Genomic DNA, 24,283 nt, shown 5'->3' with positions numbered 1-24,283 from the left:
GCGTAACTCGCGTAATCCCATGTAGCGTAATCGCATACTGGGGTGGGCGTAACTCGCATAATTCCATGTAGCGTAATTACATTTTTGGCGTTGGAGTAACTCACGTAATTCCATATAGCGTAATCACATACTGGGGGTGGGCATAACTCGCGTAATTCCATGTGATGTAATCACATACTAGGGGTGGGCGTAACTCACATAATTCCATGTAGCGTAATCACATACTGGGGGTGGGCATAACTCACGTAATTCCATGTAGCGTAATCACATTTTAAGCGTTGGAGTAACTCAAATATTTCCATGTAGCGTAATCACATACTGGGGTGGGCGTAACTCACATAATTCCATGTAGCGTAATTACATTTTTGGTGTTGGAGTAACTCGCGTAATTCCATATAGCGTAATCACATACTGGGGGTGGGCATAACTCACGTAATTCTATGTAGCGTAATCACATACTGGGGGTGGGCATAACTCACGTAATTCCATGTGATGTAATCACATACTAGGGGTGGGCGTAACTCACATAATTCCATGTAGCGTAATCACATACTGGGGGTGGCAATAACTCACGTAATTCCATGTAGCGTAATCACATTTTAAGCGTTGGAGTAACTCAAATATTTCCATGTAGCGTAATCACATACTGGGGGTGGGCGTAACTCGCGTAATTCCATGTAGCGTAATCACATACTGGGGTGGGCTTAACTCACATAATTCCATGTAGCGTAATTACATTTTTGGTGTTGGAGTAACTCACGTAATTCCATATAGCGTAATCACATACTGGGGGTGGGCATAACTCACGTAATTCCATGTGATGTAATCACATACTAGGGGTGGGCGTAACTCACATAATTCCATGTAGCGTAATCACATACTGGGGGTGGGCATAACTCACGTAATTCCATGTAGCTTAATCACATTTTAAGCGTTGGAGCAACTCAAATATTTCCATGTAGCGTAATCACATACTGGGGGTGGGCGTAACTCACGTAATTCCATGTAGCGTAATCACATACTGGTGTGGGCGTAACTCACATAATCCCATGTAGCGTAATTGCATTTTTGGCGTTGGAGTAACTCGCGTAATTCCATATAGCGTAATCACATACTGGGGGTGGGCATAACTCACGTAATTCTATGTAGCGTAATCACATACTGGGGGTGGGCATAACTCACGTAATTCCATGTGATGTAATCACATACTAGGGGTGGGCGTAACTCACATAATTCCATGTAGCGTAATCACATACTGGGGGGTGGGCGTAACTCGCGTAATCCCATGTAGCGTAATCGCATACTGGGGTGGGCGTAACTCACATAATTCCATGTAGCGTAATTACATTTTTGGCGTTGGAGTAACTCACGTAATTCCATATAGCGTAATCACATACTGGGGGTGGGCATAACTCGCGTAATTCCATGTGATGTAATCACATACTAGGGGTGGGCGTAACTCACATAATTCCATGTAGCGTAATCACATACTGGGGGTGGGCATAACTCACGTAATTCCATGTAGCGTAATCACATTTTAAGCGTTGGAGTAACTCAAATATTTCCATGTAGCGTAATCACATACTGGGGTGGGCGTAACTCACATAATTCCATGTAGCGTAATTACATTTTTGGTGTTGGAGTAACTCGCGTAATTCCATATAGCGTAATCACATACTGGGGGTGGGCATAACTCACGTAATTCTATGTAGCGTAATCACATACTGGGGGTGGGCATAACTCACGTAATTCCATGTGATGTAATCACATACTAGGGGTGGGCGTAACTCACATAATTCCATGTAGCGTAATCACATACTGGGGGTGGCAATAACTCACGTAATTCCATGTAGCGTAATCACATTTTAAGCGTTGGAGTAACTCAAATATTTCCATGTAGCGTAATCACATACTGGGGGTGGGCGTAACTCGCGTAATTCCATGTAGCGTAATCACATACTGGGGTGGGCTTAACTCACATAATTCCATGTAGCGTAATTACATTTTTGGCGTTGGAGTAACTCACGTAATTCCATATAGCGTAATCACATACTGGGGGTGGGCATAACTCACGTAATTCCATGTGATGTAATCACATACTAGGGGTGGGCGTAACTCACATAATTCCATGTAGCGTAATCACATACTGGGGGTGGGCATAACTCACGTAATTCCATGTAGCTTAATCACATTTTAAGCGTTGGAGCAACTCAAATATTTCCATGTAGCGTAATCACATACTGGGGGTGGGCGTAACTCACGTAATTCCATGTAGCGTAATCACATACTGGGGTGGGCGTAACTCACATAATCCCATGTAGCGTAATTACATTATTGGCGTTGGAGTAACTCGCGTAATTCCATATAGCGTAATCACATACTGGGGGTGGGCATAACTCACGTAATTCTATGTAGCGTAATCACATACTGGGGGTGGGCATAACTCACGTAATTCCATGTGATGTAATCACATACTAGGGGTGGGCGTAACTCACATAATTCCATGTAGCGTAATCACATACTGGGGGTGGGCATAACTCACGTATTTCCATGTAGCGTAATCACATTTTAAGCGTTGGAGTAACTCAAATATTTCCATGTAGCGTAATCACATACTGGGGGTGGGCGTAACTCACGTAATTCCATGTAGCGTAATCACATACTGGGGTGGGCGTAACTCACATAATTCCATGTAGCGTAATTACATTTTTGGCGTTGGAGTAACTCACGTAATTCCATATAGCGTAATCACATACTGGGGGTGGGCATAACTCACGTAATTCTATGTAGCGTAATCACATACTGGGGGTGGGCATAACTCACGTAATTCCATGTCATGCAATCACATACTAGGGGTGGGCATAACTCACGTAATTCCATGTACCGTAATCACATACTGGGGGTGGGCGTAACTCACGTAATTCCATGTGATGTAATCACATACTAGGGGTGGGCGTAACTCACATAATTCCATGTAGCGTAATCACATACTGGGGGTGGGCGTAACTCACGTAATTCCATGTAGCGTAATCACATACTGGGGGTGGGCGTAACTCACATAATTCCATGTGATGTAATCACATACTAGGGGTGGGCGTAACTCACATAATTCCATGTAGCGTAATCACATACTGGGGGTGGGCGTAACTCACGTAATTCCATGTAGCGTAATCACATACTGGGGGTGGGCGTAACTCACATAATTCCATGTGATGTAATCACATACTAGGGGTGGGCATAACTCACGTAATTCCATGTAGCGTAATCACATACTGGGGGTGGGCGTAACTCACGTCATTCCGTGTAGCGTAATCACATAGGGCCCGGACCCCCCAAGGGAACCCCGCTCCAACCAGTAGTGAACCCACAAACCATTAATCAGTCCAAAGCTGTGGGTAAAGCGGCCATGTTTAATCAAACAAAACATTCATAAACATGGCAAGCAAAACATTATTATCTTTCAAAATTACAAATTTACTTAATCACACTTTTAATATTTACAAGCGTTCATAATTCATAATCCCTATTTATGATAACTAAATACTCCAGCACTAAGGGGCCTCCTGGCTCGCATCCCCTAACTGCGAACCACGCAAGGCGCAACCCACCTGCGTCCTTGAGCGGTGAGCCCCCAGCTCTCGGTCCTTGTCCGTCTTTTTCCCGGGGGGCCCACCCCTCACCACCAGGCTGCCAAGGAGGCTCGTATGACCTGTCGCCCTTGCCTCTCCAGCCGGTGTCCCCATTCTCCCTGCGGCGAGCTTACCGTCTCTCCCCTCAGTGCTGGCCTTGGGAGTATACAAGCGGGCCTTCCGTTACCCTGAAAATCACTTTTCTGTGGCCTCTTTTCCGCCACTAGGGTGACCAGGGCCACAGGTCCTTCACCATCCCCACCAAAAAACAGATTTTGCACGAACAACCAGATCCCTTTAATCCACATGTCTGTGCCAATGTCCGACAAGTGAACGCCGTCTTGATGAAATATCAGGTCCCCAGCGATTAATCTGTGGGGAATATGACACAAGCGGCCTGGACCTGAGCACAGCTTGGCCAACTCCCCGTTAAGACGTCTCACTGATACATTCAAGGCCCGGGATCTGACCCCCGTTGCCCAAGTCCGACGAGGGATCATGCAGGACCAAGCAATCCGGCCCCGTGGAAATGTTCTCCCAAGCCAGGCGAATTCGGTCAGTAATTCCTCCCTTACTGTCATGCGACCCAATTTCACCATGTTGTTTCCGCCCAAGTGCAGGATAATTAAATCCGGGGACGGATGTCCCTCGCGTTCCCGCGTCTCCTCAACCAGTTGCCGCAACTGCCGGATTCGCAGGCCGCCGGCGCCTCGCCATAGGAACGACGTTCCTTTTAAACCCGGTGGTTTCGACACTCGCTTCTGCCGTAGCCGAAGTGTGGCGCGCCGCACTAACGAGTGTCCCAACACCCAAATCACTTTTGAGGACATACTAGTAGCAAGGGAGAAGAAATAGAAAAATCAGCGGGGTCATATCCATAAATTGTTCATTGTCTCACAGCAACTCAGGTCGCACATAGCGCTTAAAACAGGATGATGACCAGCGCCCCACTTTTTTGACCATCTCGGCCGGTAAACTGGTGCCTGCCGCCAGCGTTGCCGCCCGTATTCTAAATGAGTGTGACGAATATCCTGTAGGATCTAGACCCAGGCAGTCCAGGGCCCGTCGAAACACAGCCCTGAACTGATATTGTGATAGGCAGTCACCCAGGGCCTGACCCCCCAAGTGGGACGTACCGCCAGATATGCCTCCATTCTGGCTACAGGGCAAACCTCATCCCCTGGTGCCGGAGACAAGTGAATTATGGACCCTGTCCCCAGTGGATCAGTCTTGGATTTCCTCAGCGCTACCTCCAAGCCACCTGGGTCAACTTTTGTGTCCTGCCGCTGGAGACCCCCTGCGTGGTCCCGTTTAGAGGCCCCTACTAATTCTCCCAGTCGAAATGCCCCATAAAAAGCTGAGGAAAAGGCTGCCCTGAATAGAGTACACTCATAATGGGAAACGCATACCGACTGTAGTACCCCTAAAATGTCCTAGTGTCTTTATCTCCAGTGACCTTCTCTTATCTTTTTTCACTCCCTCCAGCCTAGCCCAGCCTGACAGCGCCCTCCTCACCACAAAAGTGCCCCGGGGTCCTGTTGGCCCGCCAATTTTGCAAAGAAACTTATCGCAGTCACGTGCGCCCTGGCGTAAGATGCTGGTCTGCCCTGATCCTTCAGTGCTACTAAATATTCGCAAAGCGCCTCTGTGGAAAAAAGGGGGGACCGGCTCTTAGGCCTAGCAAACATCACATATGCTTTGAACTGTTGTTGGTAAGTCCTTCTAGTGCGTTCACTCAATGATGCTCCCACCAGCCCCGCTAGGCCGGGACTCCAATCCTCCACAAAGATGTCGGGAACACCGTCATCTGCTCGTCTGCCTGAGGGTGATACTTTCTGAACTCCTGCAACTTGGAGCGAGACAAGGCATCAGCAGCCTGATTTTTCACACCTGGGATATGTGCTGGCTTGAACAACAGATTAAGCTTTAAACAAGCCAAGGCCAAATGTTACAACAACCGCAAGACGTGCTTACAAGTAGCTCCTTGCCTATTGATAGCTTCTACCACTGCCATATTGTCGGACCAAAAGATTAGTGTCTTGTTCTTAAAGAATGCGGCCCAGATGTCCACTGCCACTATGATCGGGAATAGTTCCAAGAAGGCTATGTTCCTTGTCAGGCCGCTCTCATGCCATGTAGCAGGCCAGTCGCCTCTACACCACTGGAGCCCCAATACTGCCCCAAAACCAATGCTACCTGCTGAATCAGTGAGCAAGCCCAAGTCTGAATTGGATGCCGCTGGCTCAGGCCAGATTACCTTCCCATTGAAATCCCTCAAAAAACTACGCCAGACCCTCAGGTCTTCCCTCACGTCCGCCTGTAGTCGAACGTGATGGTGTTTCTGAGTGAGTCCCGCCATCGCCCGGGCAATTGGTCTCGAGAAAGGGCGCCCCATCGGGATGATCCTTAATGCGAAATTCAACTGGCCAACTAGTACTTGAAGCTGATGCAGCGTTACTTTGGGTCCCGCCAGGGCAGAATCTATTGCCTGCGAGAAGGCCTGTACTTTGTCTAGTGGCGACCGGCATTCCCCCGCCACCGTATCAATCTCAATGCCCAAGAAGGACATGTTGGTAGCCGGGCCCACCGTCTTACCAGGGGCCGGCGGCACTCCCAGCTCTTCAAACATTGCCACCAGCTTGCTCAATGCCTGTCTGCACCTCCCTGATGCAGGGGGGCACATGGTCATAAAATCATCCAAGTAGTGTACTATATCGCTGTGCCCTGTTCTGAAGACAAACAACCACTGCAGCATAGAGCTGAACATCTCAAAATATTTGCATGACACTGCGCACCCCATTGGCATGCACCTGACATAGTAATACTGGAAATGAAGCTGGAAACCTAGGAGATGATAATCATCGGGGTGCACTGGCAAGAGCCGAAAAGACGACTCAATGTCGGTTTTTGCTAAGAAAGCATTAGTCCCTAAGGCGCAGCCTCTGTAGAGCCGCATCAAAAGAAGAATAAGTCACAGAGCACAGGGGCGGGTCTATAGCGTCGTTCACTGATGCTCCCCTTGGCGTCGATAAGTTATGAATCATTCTGAAGTGGCCTGGCTCTTTTTTGGGAACCACTCCCAGAGGTGAACACACGAATCCTGGCAATGGGGGAGTCCTTGATGCGCCAAAAGGGTTGCGGCAGTTTCCTGAATTTATGTCTGTTAGCATCCGGGATCACATGGACGGTATACAGTGCAGACATTCCCAGGAAGACACGGATGGTGTACAGTGCAGACATTCCCAGGAAGACAGGGAATACAGGGATGGTGTACAGTGCAGACATTCATGGGAAGACAGGGATGGTGTACAGTGCAGACATTCCTGGGGAGATAGGAATGGTGTAAAGTGCAGACATTCCTGGGGAGATAGGAATGGTGTTCAGTGCAGACATGCCTGGGAAGACAGGGATGGTGTAAAGTGCAGACATTCCTGGGGAGATAGGAATGGTGTACAGTGCAGACATTCCCAGGAAGACAGGGATGGTGTACAGTGCAGACATTCCTGGGGAGATAGGAATGGTGCACAGTGCAGAAATTCCCAGGAAGACAGGGATGGTGTACAGTGCAGACATTCCTGGGAAGATAGGAATGGTGTACAGTGCAGACATTCCCAGGAAGATAGGGATTGCACACAGTGCAGACATTCCCAGGAAGACAAAGATAGTGTACAGTGCAGAAATTCTCGGGAAGACAGGGATGGTGCACAGTGCAGATATTCCTGGGGACACAGGGATGGTGTACAGTGCAGACATTCCTGGGAAGACAGGGATGGTGTACAGTGCAGACATTCCTGGGGATATAAGAATTGTGTACAGTGCACACATTCCTGGGAAGACAGGGATAGTGTACAGTGCAGACATTCCTGGGGAGATAGGAATTGTGTACTTTGCAGACATTCCCAGGAAGACAGGGATGGTGTACAGTGCAGACAATCCTGGGGATATAGGAATGATGTATGTTAGACCTGGCACCTTGGCGTGAGTCTCCCTTCCTCTTTTTGCCGCTGTGCCTCATGTGTTTTTATGGTGTTGGCCGCTCAGAGCACTGTGCCACTGCCAACCAGTGCCACAGTGCAAGTGCTCCCTATGTAAAATGTATATGTTGGTTGGATTCCATGATTGGCTTATTTGGTTTACTGTCAGACCCCCGTAAAGTGCACCAGGAGTGCCAGGGCGTGTAAATACAAATACCGCTGGTGGGCTTGCAGCACTGGTTGTGCCACCCACAGAAGTGGCCTGGTAAAATGTGTCTAGGTCTGCCATTGCAGAACCTGCTGCAGTCTGGTACTGTCATGCTGACTGGGTAAGTGCACCCACTTGCCAGTCCCTAAACCTTCCCTTTACTTCATGTGAGTCACCCTTATAGTAGGCCCAAGGGCAGGGTGCATTGTAAGCATAAGGTGGGACAAACCCTGATGTGTGTGGCATGTCCTAATAGTGAATTACAGCCATTTTTCGTTTTTCACTATTGTAAGGCTACCTGTTCTCATAGGCCAGAATGGGCTGTTAAGATTGTTACATCCTATGATCCTAACAGACCCAGGGAACATGGTAGAAAATCGAGTTTAGTATGCCTGAACTTAGAATAATAAAATACATCTTTTAGCAACGTTTATTTTAATGTTCTGTGTTTGCAAATGCCACTTTTAGAAAGTTGGCCTTTGCTTGCCTAACCATTTCAGCCCGCCTCTGCGCTGATATGTATCTGCTGTCTGGTTTGTGTGAGTGACAGGGCTGGGGAATTCCCAAGGGGCAGGGCTAGGCAGCTGGTGGTGAATAGGAAGATTACACCAGGATGGGTGGGAGGAGTATACCTGGACTCTGAATAGGGCTGTGCCCTGCCACCACAATGCTGGCTCCCCCTCCTGTGGAGCGTCTGATGACTCTGCCCTGCACACTGAAAGCAGAACCCTGCATCGTGTCAACAAAGTGCTCAAAAACCGGACCGAACTAGGCAAGGGCCCCCCTGGCCTGCAAGAACAAAAGAAATGCAGTATATGTATAGGAGCCCTGCTCCTAAGAAATCAGATCTGAGGGGAAGGAACCAGGAAAGCTTTAGGAGGAGTACTGTTCCTGACCTGGGGGATTTGCCTGCCGTGGTTGCCTTGCTGCTGAAGGAGAGGAGAAAGATTGCTGACAAACTTTATTTCCACTTGTGCTGTTTAAGATCTCCAAGGGCTTGTGCTTGAGCTTGCCCCCTGAACGAAGTCCCAGGACCAGTGGACTACACCCCCCTTGAAAACTGCCGTTCTCACCGTGAAGCTGACGCCGAGAGAAGAGTGCGCCTCCCAAATCGGCGCGTACACTGGCAAGCCTGTGCGCCGCTGTCCGGCCCAAACAACGCGACTAAGGCCCCTTACGAGCCGGAGCTTGCAACGTGAAGGAAGGACTTTGTGACGTCTTTTATTGCCCCCTCTCCGCATCGTACTGCTCAGCGTGCCCCCCTACCCCTGTTGTGGGCAGGTTGGGGCACCTAGAGTGGTTGGTATGTGGCTCCCCACCGGAGCGTACTGCCTGCTTTGGCCCGCGCTGAGAGAAAAGGCGCCGCTTTCAAGGTACGGCTCGTACGCCGCAACGAAGAGCCAGCGCACCGTACTTCCACACCGTTCCCTTGAGCATCGTTACTGAGGCCCCCAGCGAGCCGTAGCTCGCACCGCAAGAGGAGGACATCGCACCGTGCAACGCGCTGGGATTCAACGCATCGTCCATGACGAACTTCTAAAGATAAAGGTTCTGTGTCCGCTTCGCACCGTAAGGTGTACGCTCCGCACCGGAGCACCTGTAGCGTATGTGAGCCCCGCTCATGAGCACCGCAGGTGTACGCTTTACACCGGAGCGTCAGGGGCGTCTGTGAGCCCCTTCTGTAAGCAGTGCAGGAGTACGCATCACCCGGAGCGTCTGCAACGCTTGTGAGCCCCGCTCATAAGCCTCTCTCCAGCCCCGTACGGACCGTACGACGTACACGAACTGCACAGAACTATTGAAATACGCTTAAAATCAAGAACTGCGTATTGCTAAGAGTATTGTGGGCCCGTTTAACGTTATTGGGTCTTGTGCTAAGTCTGCCTCTATATAAAGTAATTATTTTTGATAAACCCAGTGTGGAGTCCATTTGTGGGGGTATCATTGAATTACTGTATGTGGTCACAAATGCTTCACCATTGCGCCCTGAGATAAGCCTTGTCTGCTCGCGCCAAGCTACCTAGAGGGTGAGCAGGGGTTATTGTTGGAGTGTAACCCCTTACCCTGACTGGAAGAGAGGATCCCTGCTTGACACAAGTCCCTACCTGTGTCAACCAGAAATTCCCAATTCTAACACGGGTTTTGCGATTCTCAAAATGCGATTCGCCAAAAATCGCAATTTGAGAATCGTAAAATCCTATTTTGATACATATGACCCATAGTGGTGAGTGTAATATTAGAAAGGGAAATATAGCTCAACTGAAGACGTAAAGATGAGAGTATAAATTGGGGATTAAATATATCGCTTGATATGAGGAGGTAAATAAAAGACTTTGGGATGGTAGTAGGAAATATTGGTCTACAACGAGGTGGATAAGAGACAATAGGATGTAGGTGGAAAATGGTGCGAAACTGGGAAGGTAGTAAGAAGAGTATGAGATTGGCATGGGTAATGGTGGCCAACAAAGAGAGGCAGAGTAGAGAAAATAAGATGGGATGAGAAATATTTTTCAGCAATGATACACAGACCATAGCACTGACGTGGGAACAGTAAATATCGCTCACCGGGAAGAGGTAGAGAAGAGGGTTTTCAATGGGGATGGGAAATATCACTTGACATGAAGAGATAGAGAATGTATTCAAGGTGGTGATGGGAAATATTGGGCAAGAATATGAAGTAGCATAGAGAGTTCACAATGATCGAACTGGAAAATGTCACTAAAGAGGAAACGCTATCATGAAGAGTATAAGACAGGGATGGAAAATATATCAGAATAGGAAGAGGAAGACAAGTGAGTATAAGATTGGGATCATAAATATAACTACACAGGAAAAGGTATAGTGGAGCAGATAACTGTAAGATCTGGGGATCTCTAGTTGGCAGAGGTAGGTACCTGAGACAAATAGGAACCCTTGCGTCTAGTCAGGGTAAGGGGCTACACTCCTAAAATAACCCCTGCTCACCCCCTTGGTAGCTTGGCACGAGCAAGCAGGCTTATCTCAGAGGCAGTGTGTAAAGCATTTGTGAACACATACAGTAATACAGTGACAGCACTACAAATGGACACCACACAGGTTGTATTATAAAAATAGGTATTTTTTTATAGACTTAACACAAGACCAAACGACAAAAATCCACAACACTGTACTCAAAAATGGTCTCTCAAATGTTATAAAATAGCTCAGTTCTCTCAAGTTGTAAATGCAACACTTTACTCTCAATGTACCTTAGATGTGTAGCGCAAAGAAAACAAAAGTGTTGCAGGGAAGGTGATGCGTCGGTTCCTTACACGCAGGGGAGTGGATGAGTCAGGCAGGGGAGTTGATGCTTGCTTCCTTACTGTGTGGGGAGTTTATGCATCGGTTTCTTACTGCTCTCCGGTGCGAAGCGACACGCTGGCACCTCAATGCGATACTCTTCTCCGGTTAGATGCGACAAAATGGCGTCTTGGTTGCTATGCGACAACGTTGGTGTGATGCGACACGCCCGATGGCCGTGCGGCGACTCGATGATCTTTTGAGACGCGACAGGCCCTGCGACACGCTTCTTCGGTGATACGACGATGACCTCTGTGGCAGCGTCCCGCTTCGCCGGCAATGCGCCGTGCTTCGGCGATGCGATGATGACAGCGGCAGCAACGGCTCGCTTCCTCGGTGATGCGATGACAGCGGCTGTGGCGGCGACACGCTTCTTATTGTTGCGTCGCGCTTCCAGCTCCCAGCGACATGCAGTCTCTCAGAAGGCCCAGCACAACAGCAGGCACTTCAATTCCCAGCAAGGGAGTTCAGGGGGCAGCTGGTTGGTGAAGTCTTGTATCCCTGAGACTTCAGGCAGGAGGCAAGCTCTAGTTCAAGCCCTTGTTGATTCTTCTTCAAGTTGATAGAAAGCACACTCAGTCCTTTTCTCCTCTCTTTGGTAATGAAGCAACCACTGCAGGCCAACCCCCAAACACACAGCACAGGGTAGTCTCCTCCTTCAGTTTCCTGGTTCTTCTCCTCAGCAAAGGTTTGTCTTGATTCCCAGAAGTGATCTAAAGTTCTTGGGTCGGGTCCCAATATTTATACTCCTTTTCCCTTTGTTCTCTGAAGGCAGAGAGGCCTTTGCCTAGTCCAAACCAGTTCTGGTCAGTCCTGGAGCACTTTGTTGACATGTCTCCTTCTTTCCTTTCACAGTGCAGGGCAGGGACATCAGACACACCACAGGAGGTGGAACCAGCATTGTGGAGGGAAGGCCCAGCCCTATTCAGGTCCCAGGTGCAACCCCTCCCACCCATCTAGATGCAGATCTCTCTATTCACCACTGGGCTGACTCACCCTGTCTCCTGGAATCCCCCAGCCCTGTCACTCAAACTCCAGACAAGGAATACACAGCCTAGCAGAGACAGGTTTGATGGTTAGACAAGAAAATACCTACTTTCTAAAAGTGGTATTTTCAAACACAGAATGTTAAAACTAACTTCACTAAAAGATGTATTTTATCATTCCGAGTTCAGGCATACTAAACTCGAATTTCTACCATGTTCCCTGAGTCAGTTAGGATTATAAAATGTAATAATCAAACTGCCCATTCTGGCCTATGGAGAACAGGTAGCCTTGCAATAGTGAAAAATGAAAATGGCTGTAATTCACTACTAGGACATGCCACACACACCAGGGCATGTCCTACCTGTTACCTACAATGCACCCTGCCCTTGGGCCTATAATAGGGGTGACTAATATGTATAAAAGGGAAGGTTTAGGGACTGGCAAGTGGGTGCACTTGCCCAGTCAGCATGGCAGTACCAGACTGCACACTGGCTCTGCAATGGCAGACCTGAGACACACTTTTCAAGCTGTTCCGGTGGGTGGCACAATCAGTGCTGCAATCCCACCAGCTTAGAAAAACCACAGGAGTTTTACCCATAAACCCAACTGAGATCTGGGTAAGTACAGTATAAATGCAACAACATCTCAGCAGGATATATTGTAATTACTTAAATCTGTATGTACACGACATTACAGTTAGCGAACAAAAGAGAGGAGGCTTCAAATAGTTCAATCAATGCGCCCGTAGGCGTCATATATTATACGAAGATCAGTAAATATACAGAACAGTTGTAACAGCACTGTAGGGTATAGATAGCCAGGCAACCCTAGTGATATGTGTACAAAGTGCTCGTGACAGTGAAGTAACGGCGCAAGTGACAACGTGAAAGATACCACAGCAGAAGGCGCAAAAGAATATACAGTATTTACAGATTAAAAGGTTCAAACATCAACTTATTCAATGGTACAGTTCGTGATTTCCGTTATGTTAATGAACCAGGGGTCAGAGTACGCCTAGGGAGTTCGAGCTGGTGGGCAGTGGTCGACGGCGTTTCGATCCTCTCAGATTAGGATCATCTTCAGGACCTGGGTTGCCTATTTATGGAGTGCTCTGTAAATAGAAATAGGTATCAGGGCGGCTGGAAGGGGGGGGAGGAAAAGGGAGAAAAACGCGGGGAGGGTAAGGGGGTGGGGGGAGGCAGACAGGAAATTTCAAATAGGTCTACCTGAAGCGCATTGAATAAAGCGCTGGCGTAGGAGATGAAGCAACGCCGATGAAGAGGCAGGCGGTGGAATGGAGAGCAATTACTGGAAGTGATCCATCGCGCAGTCTATGGGAGGCAAGAAATAGGAAAATGACCGTGGGGAAGGAAAAGTGCACTGAGCAGAAGGCAGAGAGTGCACCATGAAAGCGGCGGAATAGACAATGGACTCACCGCTGCTGAAAGGAATTCGGGGAGAAAACGAGGACGTGCGATTTGTTCGTCATTTTCCTATTTCTTGCCTCCCATAGACTGCGCGATGGATCACTTCCAGTAATTGCTCTCCATTCCACCGCCTGCCTCTTCATCGGCGTTGCTTCATCTCCTAGGCCAGTGCTTTATTCAATGCGCTTCAGGTAGACCTATTTGAAATTTCCTGTCTGCCTCCCCCCACCCCCTTACCCTCCCCACGTTTTTCTCCCTTTTCCTCCCCCCCCTTCCAGCCGCCCTGATACCTATTTCTATTTACAGAGCACTCCATAAATAGGCAACCCAGATCCTGAAGATGATCCTAATCTGAGAGGATCGAAACGCCGTCGACCACTGCCCACCAGCTCGAACTCCCTAGGCGTACTCTGACCCCTGGTTCATTAACATAACGGAAACCACTAACTGTACCATTGAATAAGTTGATGTTTGAACCTTTTAAATTGTACATATTGTGTACTCTTTTGCGCCTTTTGCTGTGGTACCTTTCACGTTGTCACTTGCGCCGTTACTTCACTGTCACGAGCACTTTGTACACATATCACTAGGGTTGCCTGGCTATTTATACCCTACAGTGCTGTCACAACTGTTCTGTATATTTACTGATCTTCGTATAATATATGACGCCTACGGGCGCATGGATTGAACTATTTGAAGTCTCCTCTCTTTTGTTCGCTAACTGTAATGTCGTGTACATACAGATTTAAGTAATTACAATATATCCTGCTGAGATGTTGTTGCATTTATGCAAGCCCACCAGCAGCATTTGTTTTACAAGCCCTGGGCACACTCAGTGCGCTGTACTAGGGTCTGACAAGTAAACCAAATCAGTCAATCATGGAGTCACTAATCCATACATCAATTTACCATAGGGAGCACTTGCACTGTGGTACTGAACAGCAGTGGCACAGTGCCCAAAGCATCTATAACCGGCAAAAACACGAGGCAACAGCAAAAAATGGAAGGGAGACCCACGCCAATGGTGCCAGGTCTAACAATAACATTGGGGTGTGAAGTATTGCTCCACATGAAGGGGTAGAATTGAGCTTGGAATTAGTATTAGAAACTGTGCTTAACTAAGAGAGATAGATAAATTGGGCGAGCATTAAAGAAAGCTACAGACTGCTGGAAAAAGGTTGCTGTAGGTGCGAAGAAAAGCCCATATGAGGTCATGTGAAAGCTGAGGACCGCTGTGCAAGCAGTGCTGTGCATGGGGACAGGGCAGCCGAGGCCTTACTCTTGGAGAGTTCAGAATTAAGAAGCGGGTGGTGATGTGAACTGGGTGGGACATTCCGAGTCCTGTAGTGGGAGGTAGAAAAGCTGATATCGTAACAACTCAATATTGTACTTTGGGGGGGGGTGGAGTCCCTTTATTGAGTAGACCCTCACTTCTTCTTGTAGGTCTGTGTCCTCTGACTGGACAGTCTCACACTTTGCAGCCCCTTCAGCCAATCTCTCTTAGCCTCCACAATCTCCTATGATTGAATATTTATTCCCTCTGCGTCTATTTTCAGGGTCATCTACAGTGCGTGGAGAAATATTTCCCTCATTTCACAGAAATGGGGTGAGATCTCCAGGGTCTTCTCTTACTCAGAGCTCAGGAAGAGCTCAGGGGTTGAAGCGGAAAATAGCGAGGTGTTTCTTTCCTCATTCAGAGTCCAAGGCACCTGCTCTGGAGAATTTATGGCGTGCTGGCTCCTTAACACTCAGCAAAGGGCTCAGCGAGTGGATGTTTTTATTTGCCGTGGAATGGCGCACGGGGCCAAGGCTTGTTTTCTGGAACACCACAAACCTGCACTTGTGTTCTTTGATGTACAAACCCTGACTCCGGCAATAAAACATGTTAATGATGATTTCAGCGCCAAGATATGTTGGACAGAAGTGTAACTTGGCCCGGGAACATCTAGCCACAAAGGTACAATTTCTTGGCTGCGAGTCAGAGAAACAGGAGGTAGTGTAGTGCGCAGGGCTTTTCTTCCAGTGTTAAATGACAATTCAGTTTAGGTGCACACTAAAGAAACAGCTAATAGAATTTTCTTTTTTATACAACATTTCTTTATTATGAGTTTTAAACATCAGTACACATTTCCAAGGTCCAACAAGAAGTACCTTCCTCTGTCATCTTAAAATGTTCCCAAATTATATCTAGACCCATCGGGTTAAAAATGTTGGTTTATAGGGGAGGGAAGGCCAGAGAAGAGGAGACGAGAGAGAGAAGGAGGAGAAAAGGAATAGGGGAAACTGGTATCATTAGATGCGACAAAGTAAAACAAAACTGAAAGAGAATGGCCTGAAGAACATCTGTAATAAATAAGCATACTGGCATCTAAACAGTGTCCTATCATCTGTACTGACAACAACATATAGAAAGCATGAAATCTAAGCAAAGAACTTCTTGATAAGGGCTAATTAACCTAGAAGTGCCCATTCACAGTACCATTAATGATGGTGTATGGATATGTCTGCCACCATCTGGGAGGAAACTAATGGCACAAGCTTCGTCCAAGGCAGTTAGAGCGCATCCCATAGTATAGCAATCTTGGAGTCGAGACCTGCGCTTAATTTTAGCCAGTGGTTTCCGGTGCTCAGCACTTAATTGTCAACACCTGTGCTTGTGATAGTCTGCTACAAGGTGGCGCTGTCTGAGATGCCCCCACAACACTCAGTTATTAATTCAGTATATATTAAAAATGACTATTACCTGCCGCCCAAGGCATTCTTATAGCTTTGGGGGCCTGGGATAGTCCGAATTGTCTCCCTTGTGGGAATCCAATGGTTAGTAGTTGTGTTGTTACTATCATTGGCAGCGCTGGAAGGGACAATGTGGGGTGCAAGCCGCAGGGGCCCCCTGATGAGAGGCTGGAAGGGACAATGTGGGGTGCAAGCTGCAGGGGCCCCCTGATGACAGGCTGGAAGGGACAATGTGGGGTGCAAGCTGCAGGGGCCCCCTGATGAGAGGCTGGAAGGGACAATGTGGGGTGCAAGCTGCAGGGGCCCCCTGATGAGAGGCTGGAAGGGACAATGTGGGGTGCAAGCTGCAGGGGCCCCCTGATGAGAGGCTGGAAGGGACAATGTGGGGTGCAAGATGCAGGGGCCCCCTGATGAGAGGCTGGAAGAGACAATGTGGGGTGCAAGCTGCAGGGGCTCCCTGATGAGAGGCTGGAAGGGACAATGTGGGGTGCAAGCTGCAGGGGCCCCCTGATGAGAGGCTGGAAGGGACAATGTGGGGTGCAAGCTGCAGGGGCCCCCTGATGAGAGGCTGGAAGGGACAATGTGGGGTGCAAGCTGCAGGGGCCCCCTGATGAGAGGCTGGAAGGGACAATGTGGGGTGCAAGCTGCAGGGGCCCCCTGATGAGAGGCTGGAAGGGACAATGTGGGGTGCAAGCTGCAGGGGCCCCCTGATGAGAGGCTGGAAGGGACAATGTGGGGTGCAAGCTGCAGGGGCCCCCTGATGAGAGGCTGGAAGGGACAATGTAGGGTGCAAGCTGCAGGGGCCCCCTGATGAGAGGCTGGAAGGGACAATGATGGGTGCAAGCTGCAGGGGCCCCCTGATGAGAGGCTGGAAGGGACAATGTGGGGTGCAAGCTGCAGGGGCCCCCTGATGAGAGGCTGGAAGGGACAATGTGGGGTGCAAGCTGCAGGGGCCCCCTGATGAGAGGCTGGAAGGGACAATGTGGGGTGCAAGCTGCAGGGGCCCCCTGATGAGAGGCCTTAAGCACTGGTCGAGACGGCATAGCCATCCATAACCCACACACGGTGCTTATGTTGCCATCCAACGACAGTCTTACGAGCAAGAATAAACAAAAATAGAAAGAGGAACAACTTCTCATGGTGAATATGATGAAAGGAGTACCATCCGTTCTTAATAGTGAAAAGTATCGTCTCTGAAGAGCAAGAAAGCTCCCGGATTCTTCATGCCTTTATCATAGCCTCAGAACTATGGAACTGATAGCACCACAATGTGAGACTGTTGCCCGGCAGAAGTATTATGTGGTACGGCTGGGAGGCCTTGCCATACACAGTGGATGGTCCTTGGAATCAACGACAATAATCCGTAGCTCAATCCTGGTAATGTGGCAGAGAGCAGCCGGGCATTACTGGAGGGAAATGTGTTAAGCATTTTACAGTACCATAATGGTGCATAAGTACTCGAACAAAATCTGAGACCCATTCATTAAAATAGATTGCACTTGTATATAAATATTGACACTAAAATGAACTTTGTATCATAAATACAACCAGAGTTGTGAATTTTTAAAGTGTTTAAAAATAGATGCACTTTATCCGTCAAACGGGTCCCTTTGTAATGAATGGGAGAAAACACAGGAGACACTCGGTCTCTTGCAGGGTGAGTTTCAATGAACCCTCTTGTGGACACGGTCATGCAGGTCCCTTGACTAAGTCTCAACAGTCAGTGCTTTGTGACCTTGCCCAGCGAGTCTGGGTGCAGACGTGCCCTGGCTGTCTTTGGTGCTGAACGGGATCCGCAGGGGCGGTCAAACCTACAGCACTTGACAAAACCACACTTGGAGATGGAGTTCCACTCTACCCTTGGGAAGTAGTGGCCTTTGGGGTCCTAGGACCCGGGTTCAACAGCTGGATTTCCTCTACCTTGCTCAGCGGCTCTGGGTGCAGAGGTAGCTGGCAGCTGTCAATCAACAGGGCAGGTTGTGCCAAAGATAGTTTACCACACACGCGATGACTCCACCTTCAGTATGCAGGAACGTAGCAGTGGGGCTGTTGCCTTTGTCGGTCACTGTTGCTGTGAGGGGCGCTCGGGCTGGAGAAGTTGTTCAAGGGGTTGATCACCCGACTGGCGGTCACCAAGCCTTGGCTGTGACAAATGTAGTTCATGGTTACTTCAGCGGCTGGAGGGTGACAGGAGTGGAGTAGCAGCTTGAAACTTGGTGAAAACTTGCCTACCACTCCAGTCTTGCAGGACACTATCTCTCTTTGGGCTTGCTCTCGATTGGCCCAGCAGGTCACAATTCTTGTCACGCATCATGTCTATTTTCCTACAGCTTGCAGGGGACTGCTCCCACCAATCCCAGCGTCTGCTTCGGATTCTGGCATCCACTGGAGCCCTCTTGCTGGGAGTAATAAGTGTTTGCCATGGACACACGTTGAACACACGGTTCCAGTATACGGTTTCTTCAGGGCACTTAAGTGTCCTATCTTCGGCAGAGTCCAAGGTCCTTTCTTTGTGCCTCTTCTATGATTCAAAGTCAGAACTTAGGTTCTGATGTCACGGGAGCCCTTTAAATCCTAGTCTAGGTTGTTTTATGGGTGTGAAGGACACTGGAAAATGGGCTACTGGTTCCTGCGGCTAACCTGCCACTGGGGTGACAACATCCTGTGGAAGTATGTCACCTTTCTAGAGTCCTCTAATTTAGGGTCTTTCAAAGTGGCAGATCCCTTCCTTGGCTGTACAGACCTCCTAGCCCACCCTAAGGGTATGGCTATCCTTTTGGGGGTGTACACCTCCTGAAAAACAAAATTTCCCGCATGTCGGGCTGGACAGGGCGGGAAGAGCTTAGTCCTCAATTGAGGGACAAGTACATTTGCACATCAAGAGCAGTGAAGCCTTTGAGGCTCACCGCCTTGATTGCCGCAAACACTAGCCATCCTGGGAGAAAGAAGATGTGACCTCCTTTGTCTCTGTCCTGGGGAAGTGCTAGGCCACCCCACCGGGACGGCAGACTCTTGGTTTGGAAGCAAACACCTCGGGGAAGCCCGCTAAGGCATCCTAGGGGGGCACCCGCTCAGGGTGGCACCCTGTGCATGCCAGCTGACCCTCCACAGGAGAATCATGTTGAAGTGAAAAAGCACAATGTTTGACACCAAGCACAACACAATGTGGTTGTTTCATAGTGGAGCTGGCTTTCTCGAATACTCTTGATAGCCAGACCATGTTACTCTATGGACCACCGGTCACTTACAGGGATATATATATATATATATATATATATATATATATATATATATATATATATATATATATATATATATATATATATATATATATATATATATATATATATATATATATATATATATATATATATATATATATATATATATATATATATATATACAAGAATTGTGCCTGGATTACTGGATATCGATCCAGGAATGAACAGGTATGGACCACCAATGTCTTTAAAATGTCAATAAGTATTCAAGAGCAAAAGGTTACTGCTTCATTTTCAGTTTATTAACATCACCAGAGTTAGTGCAGAGAAGTGTCCGCCCCGGACGCATTTCGATCGCATAAGCGATCTTGATCACCTGACGCGCCGGTGACGGGTTCACATATATCCACACCATTCATATAATGCACTCCTGGGCTTAGGAAGACAACCTTAAGAGTGACGTACTTACATTAAGGCAGTGGTGTGGCCCCTGCAGCACATGGTGTGTGCAGAGTCACGCTCGAGCAGGCAGGCTGCTCGTGCAGGGCTGCAATGACAGACCTGCAGCCACACTTACTTGGGTCACACAGGGTGGCACGATACAGTGCTGCAGCCCGGGTGACCCCTATACTACCCTTGGCCGAGGTTCCACTGCTACAATATACTAGGAAATGATAATGGGCCAAGGGGCATATTTACAAGGGCCACTGATGTTCACATCGCAATATTTACAAGGCAGCCCACAGGATTTTAGCACATGTTAGTTTTTGGAGAAAACTGCTGTTTTCTCCATAAACTAATGTCTGCTAAAATGCAGACTTACCTATCCCTGATATTGGGGTGGATTATGCTGCTACGACCACAGGGTAATATCAGCAAGGTTATCGCCGTTTTGCAGGGAACATTGCTGGAAAACCAGCGATGTTCCCTGCAAAACGGCGATTTCCTCGCTATCTCTGGAATTTTTAGCGCCCTGGAGTAACGCGTTGTTAATAACGCGTTATCAGGGCGAGAAATTCCAGAGCTAGACGGCGATAAATAATAAAGCGCTAAGCGCGCTTTGCGTTTATTTATTGCCGTCATTGTAGATATGCCCCCAAGGTATCTTACTAATGGGGTGTACCAATTCACATCACTTTTAGGGGACAGAGCATGAGTACTGGTTAGCACGTCCCACTCCACTATCAGAGTCAAAAAACAACATCTTGCTGTTGAAATGGGGCCAAAAGGTGTGTGGGGGCATCTGCAAAGAGGCCCAGTTTCCAGCAGAGTGAGAGTATGGAATTGAGGAAGAACTGGGGAAAGGCGGACCAGGGCAACACCATGGGTTCCGCTAAAATGAAAAACCAGAAAAACATCCCAAGTCCCTACGTTCCCCAAGATCCCAGAGATGGGGTTACAGGGTCCCCAAGATCCCAGAGATGGGGGGTTACAGGGTCCCCAAGATCCCAGAGATGGGGTTACAGGGTCCCCAAGATCCCAGAGATGGGGTTACAGGGTCCCCAACATCCCAGAGATGGGGTTACAGGGTCCCCAAGATCCCAGAGATGGGGTTACAGGGTCCCCAACATCCCAGAGATGGGTTACAGGGTCCCCAAGATCCCAGAGATGGGGTTACAGGGTCCCCAAGATCCCAGAGATGGGGTTACAGGGTCCCCAACATCCCAGAGATGGGGTTACAGGGTCCCCAAGATCCCAGAGATCGGGTTACAGGGCTGCATTCAAGGATGCAATAGAATTTTAGTGACCGTCTCCTCTAATAATTCAGGAAGGCCCCCCATATTCTGTTTAACACATCAAGTTTGCCCTTCAGTTTGTAGATTACCTTTCCGCAGTGCCATTCCTATATGTTTCTATTACCCATTCATTGCTAGTTGGTACTGAATTCTGACACCAATGTCGAAAATAATAAATTTCTTAGCTACTGTTAATGAGATGGCAAATTATCTGTGCGCTTGGACATTCAATTCCTCAATGTCCGTGACATCTCTCAAGTGTGCCAGGTGTGAGGAGGGACATTGATGGATCCAGTCTTCGTAAGTGGGTGCGGATCCCTCCCCAGTAGGATGTAAGGGGTGCACAGCCCCATAAAATATGGTACAAGTCACACTTATCAGCCATCATTTCCAAAAAACGTCACCAACCAGTAGCTTGGCACACTTCAGCACTTGGGAAGCCCAGTAGCGAGCATTTAAAGTCTTGTATTAGAAGAATGTCATCTTAGCTCCTCGAAGCCTCCTGCCATGAGCATGTGTCAGAGCCGCCCAGTCCTCCCGGGTGTGTTCCCACCCTGAGAGCGGTCGCCATTTAATTCTTGCGGTGCCGAGGGTACGGCCCAAATGAAGAGACTTAATGATAGCCCACCACACAATGCGGAACCCTCCCCTAAAATTGACTCCATAACCACAAATATTGCATCACTGGCCGGACCATTGCTGAGTCCGCAAGCCCCATTCGAACGGTGCCCTGCTGGCCGTACTTCCGCTGCTCAATACCAGATGGAACAAGTGATGGAGCAGGGTTTTTACTTTAAAACCGAATACCTGTTTCATTTTCGCATGTTATAATTAAAAGTACTACTGATTAATTAGTAACTACTAAAAGTTTGTCGAGTCTGGTTTAATCAATCTTATTAACAGAAGAATTACACGTGGGAACGTTATTGCATGGCTAAATTAATAAATGAACTAAGTTGGTGAGCAAATTGACGAAATAGGTGTTGCTTATGTGATTTTATTGTGTTTTGCGCTTATAATTAATATGCATTAATGGCTTCTGATGTCGCAAATGGCTAGAATAATTTCATACACATAAGGGTATTAGCAGGGGAATAACACTGAATAATCATTTCCGTGCAGTAATTCTGTTTTATGTTTATTTCACTTAAGTTGACCAATGTGGCCTACCAGAAAATGGCTACCACCCGCAGCCTGCATTCGAGTTGATGGAAAATTTTGCAAGGAGGCTTCGCGCTGCCTGTGACCTTGCCCTCCCAACAAACTGAAAAGCCATGATCATGACGACAAACCCAGGACGGATGCCAAGAGCCCCTGAACATGATTTGTTGCAAAACCGAATACTGAACTTATGAACTTGAAATGATCCCACGACTGGGATACAAATTATCCAAAAGAGACATCCTTAGAAGTAACGAATTAGTTATGGACCCCTTATTTTTCTATTCATTATTTGGAACAATCTAAGTGTGAGAAAATCTCGCACAGTATCACAAATGTATCAATATGACATTATTTCCGCCATTCATCCGTTTAAAACAATGATTGTAACATTTCAGAATGTAAATTTTAGTATAAATATTAGTAGACTAGAGAGGTCTAGTGCCACTTGTTCCCGAACTGATGATCCGAGGTCCCGATGCTGACGGACAGGACGGTGACTCTACATGACGGCTAGAAACTCTGATTGAATTACTGAGGACCGGTACTGACTTAGGATCTGACTTTTAGCCAGAATAGGTAAATATGAGAGAAATGAGTTTGCATTTAATTGGCTTTTCATGCAATTTTAGATAAACAAATATTCTGTTTCAATCTCTGTGCCGGGTGGTTATTTTATTGTCATGTTTATTGAATTTATTTGCATAGTATTTGAAATGTTTTCGCCAGATCTATAGCAACTAGTAGATGCCATTGACCTCAGGGTACATTCAGATTGGTTAGGTATCGAAAATGTTTCTCCTTATACAGGGCACGGATAGAGTGGTAGGATGAATGTTGGTGTAATGGGCCCCACCAGCGTGTGATGTGTGTGTGCGTGTGCGACTGTGAGATCACTCCGTCCGTGGAAGTAGAGGAGATTCGGAAGCTCCGATCTGCACCACAAGCTCCATACGTGTAGTGAGGAGTTGACTGAACCCTCCCCAACACATACATCTGACCAATAGGAGGTCAGCTTCCACCATGCCAGGATGTGCAGAAAACCGGTTTACCTGCATTCAGGAGCACAGCATGATGCCACCGCGGTGTATGTTTGTGGAGGAAAGAGAATCTCCCGCCAGTGTATGAACCAAGTGCCAGGCAATGTATGTGCAAAGTGCCATGCAACGTATGTACAAAGTGCCAGGCAATGTATGTACAAAGTGCCATGCAACGTATGTACAAAGTGCCATGCAACGTATGTACAAAGTGCCAGCCAATGTATGTACAAAGTGCCAGGCAATGTATGTACCAAGTGCCAGGCAATGTATGTACCAAGTGCCAGGCAATGTATGTACAAAGTGCCATGCAATGTATGTACCAAGTGCCCGGCAATGTATGTACCAAGTGCCATGCAATGTATGTACCAAGTGCCATGCAATGTATGTAGTAAGTGCCACCAGGCGGGCAAATGGAACCAAACTTTAGGGGGGCTGAAAAAGATTTTGGGGGGCTAATTCTTCCAGTCATAGGTAGAGTGGCTCTAAGAAGGGGTGAAATCACAACAAAAGCCTCATTAACAAGTAAATGGTCTTTTAAAGACCTGTGAAGTACTCGGGTGCGGTTGCAATTAGAGGGTCGCCAGCCCGCGATGCTGTCTCAGCCCGGGCTGACACACACAACGGTGGGGGGGTGGGGGGGGAACAGGGAGGGTGGGGTGAAGCCCGGTGTGCCCAATGGGTGTTGCGCGCCTGAGTGCCACCCAATGCCTGTGGCTGACAGCGAGGGTCCGATCTCGGGCCGCCACATGGTTGGTGACCCCCAAACGCACCAGAAGCACCAAACCCTCACAGTCCGGCACATGCAGCACTAGGGAATCCCATATAGGAGCCTCTCTCAGATCCTACAAA

The 24,283-nt window shown here is 48.1% G+C and overlaps 1 protein-coding gene across 1 annotated transcript in view; it reads left to right on the top strand.

The window, feature by feature from the left end:
- LOC146863647 (uncharacterized) overlaps window positions 1-23,046 on the top strand; it is a 435,045-nt gene extending 411,999 nt beyond the window's left edge. Inside the window, exon 6 of the mRNA XM_085627730.1 lies at window positions 22,386-23,046. Coding sequence (XP_085483856.1) covers window positions 22,386-22,442 — 57 coding nt within the window. The 3' untranslated portion in view covers window positions 22,443-23,046. The remainder of the gene's footprint in view (window positions 1-22,385) is intronic.
- Window positions 23,047-24,283: the final 1,237 nt, after the last annotated feature.

Source organism: Triturus cristatus, chromosome 2_1 (assembly GCF_964204655.1).
Source record: "Triturus cristatus chromosome 2_1, aTriCri1.1, whole genome shotgun sequence".
NCBI classification, from domain to species: Eukaryota; Metazoa; Chordata; class Amphibia; order Caudata; family Salamandridae; genus Triturus; species Triturus cristatus.
Note: the sequence above shows the minus strand (reverse complement) of the source record. Positions and strands in the feature narration are given on the sequence as shown.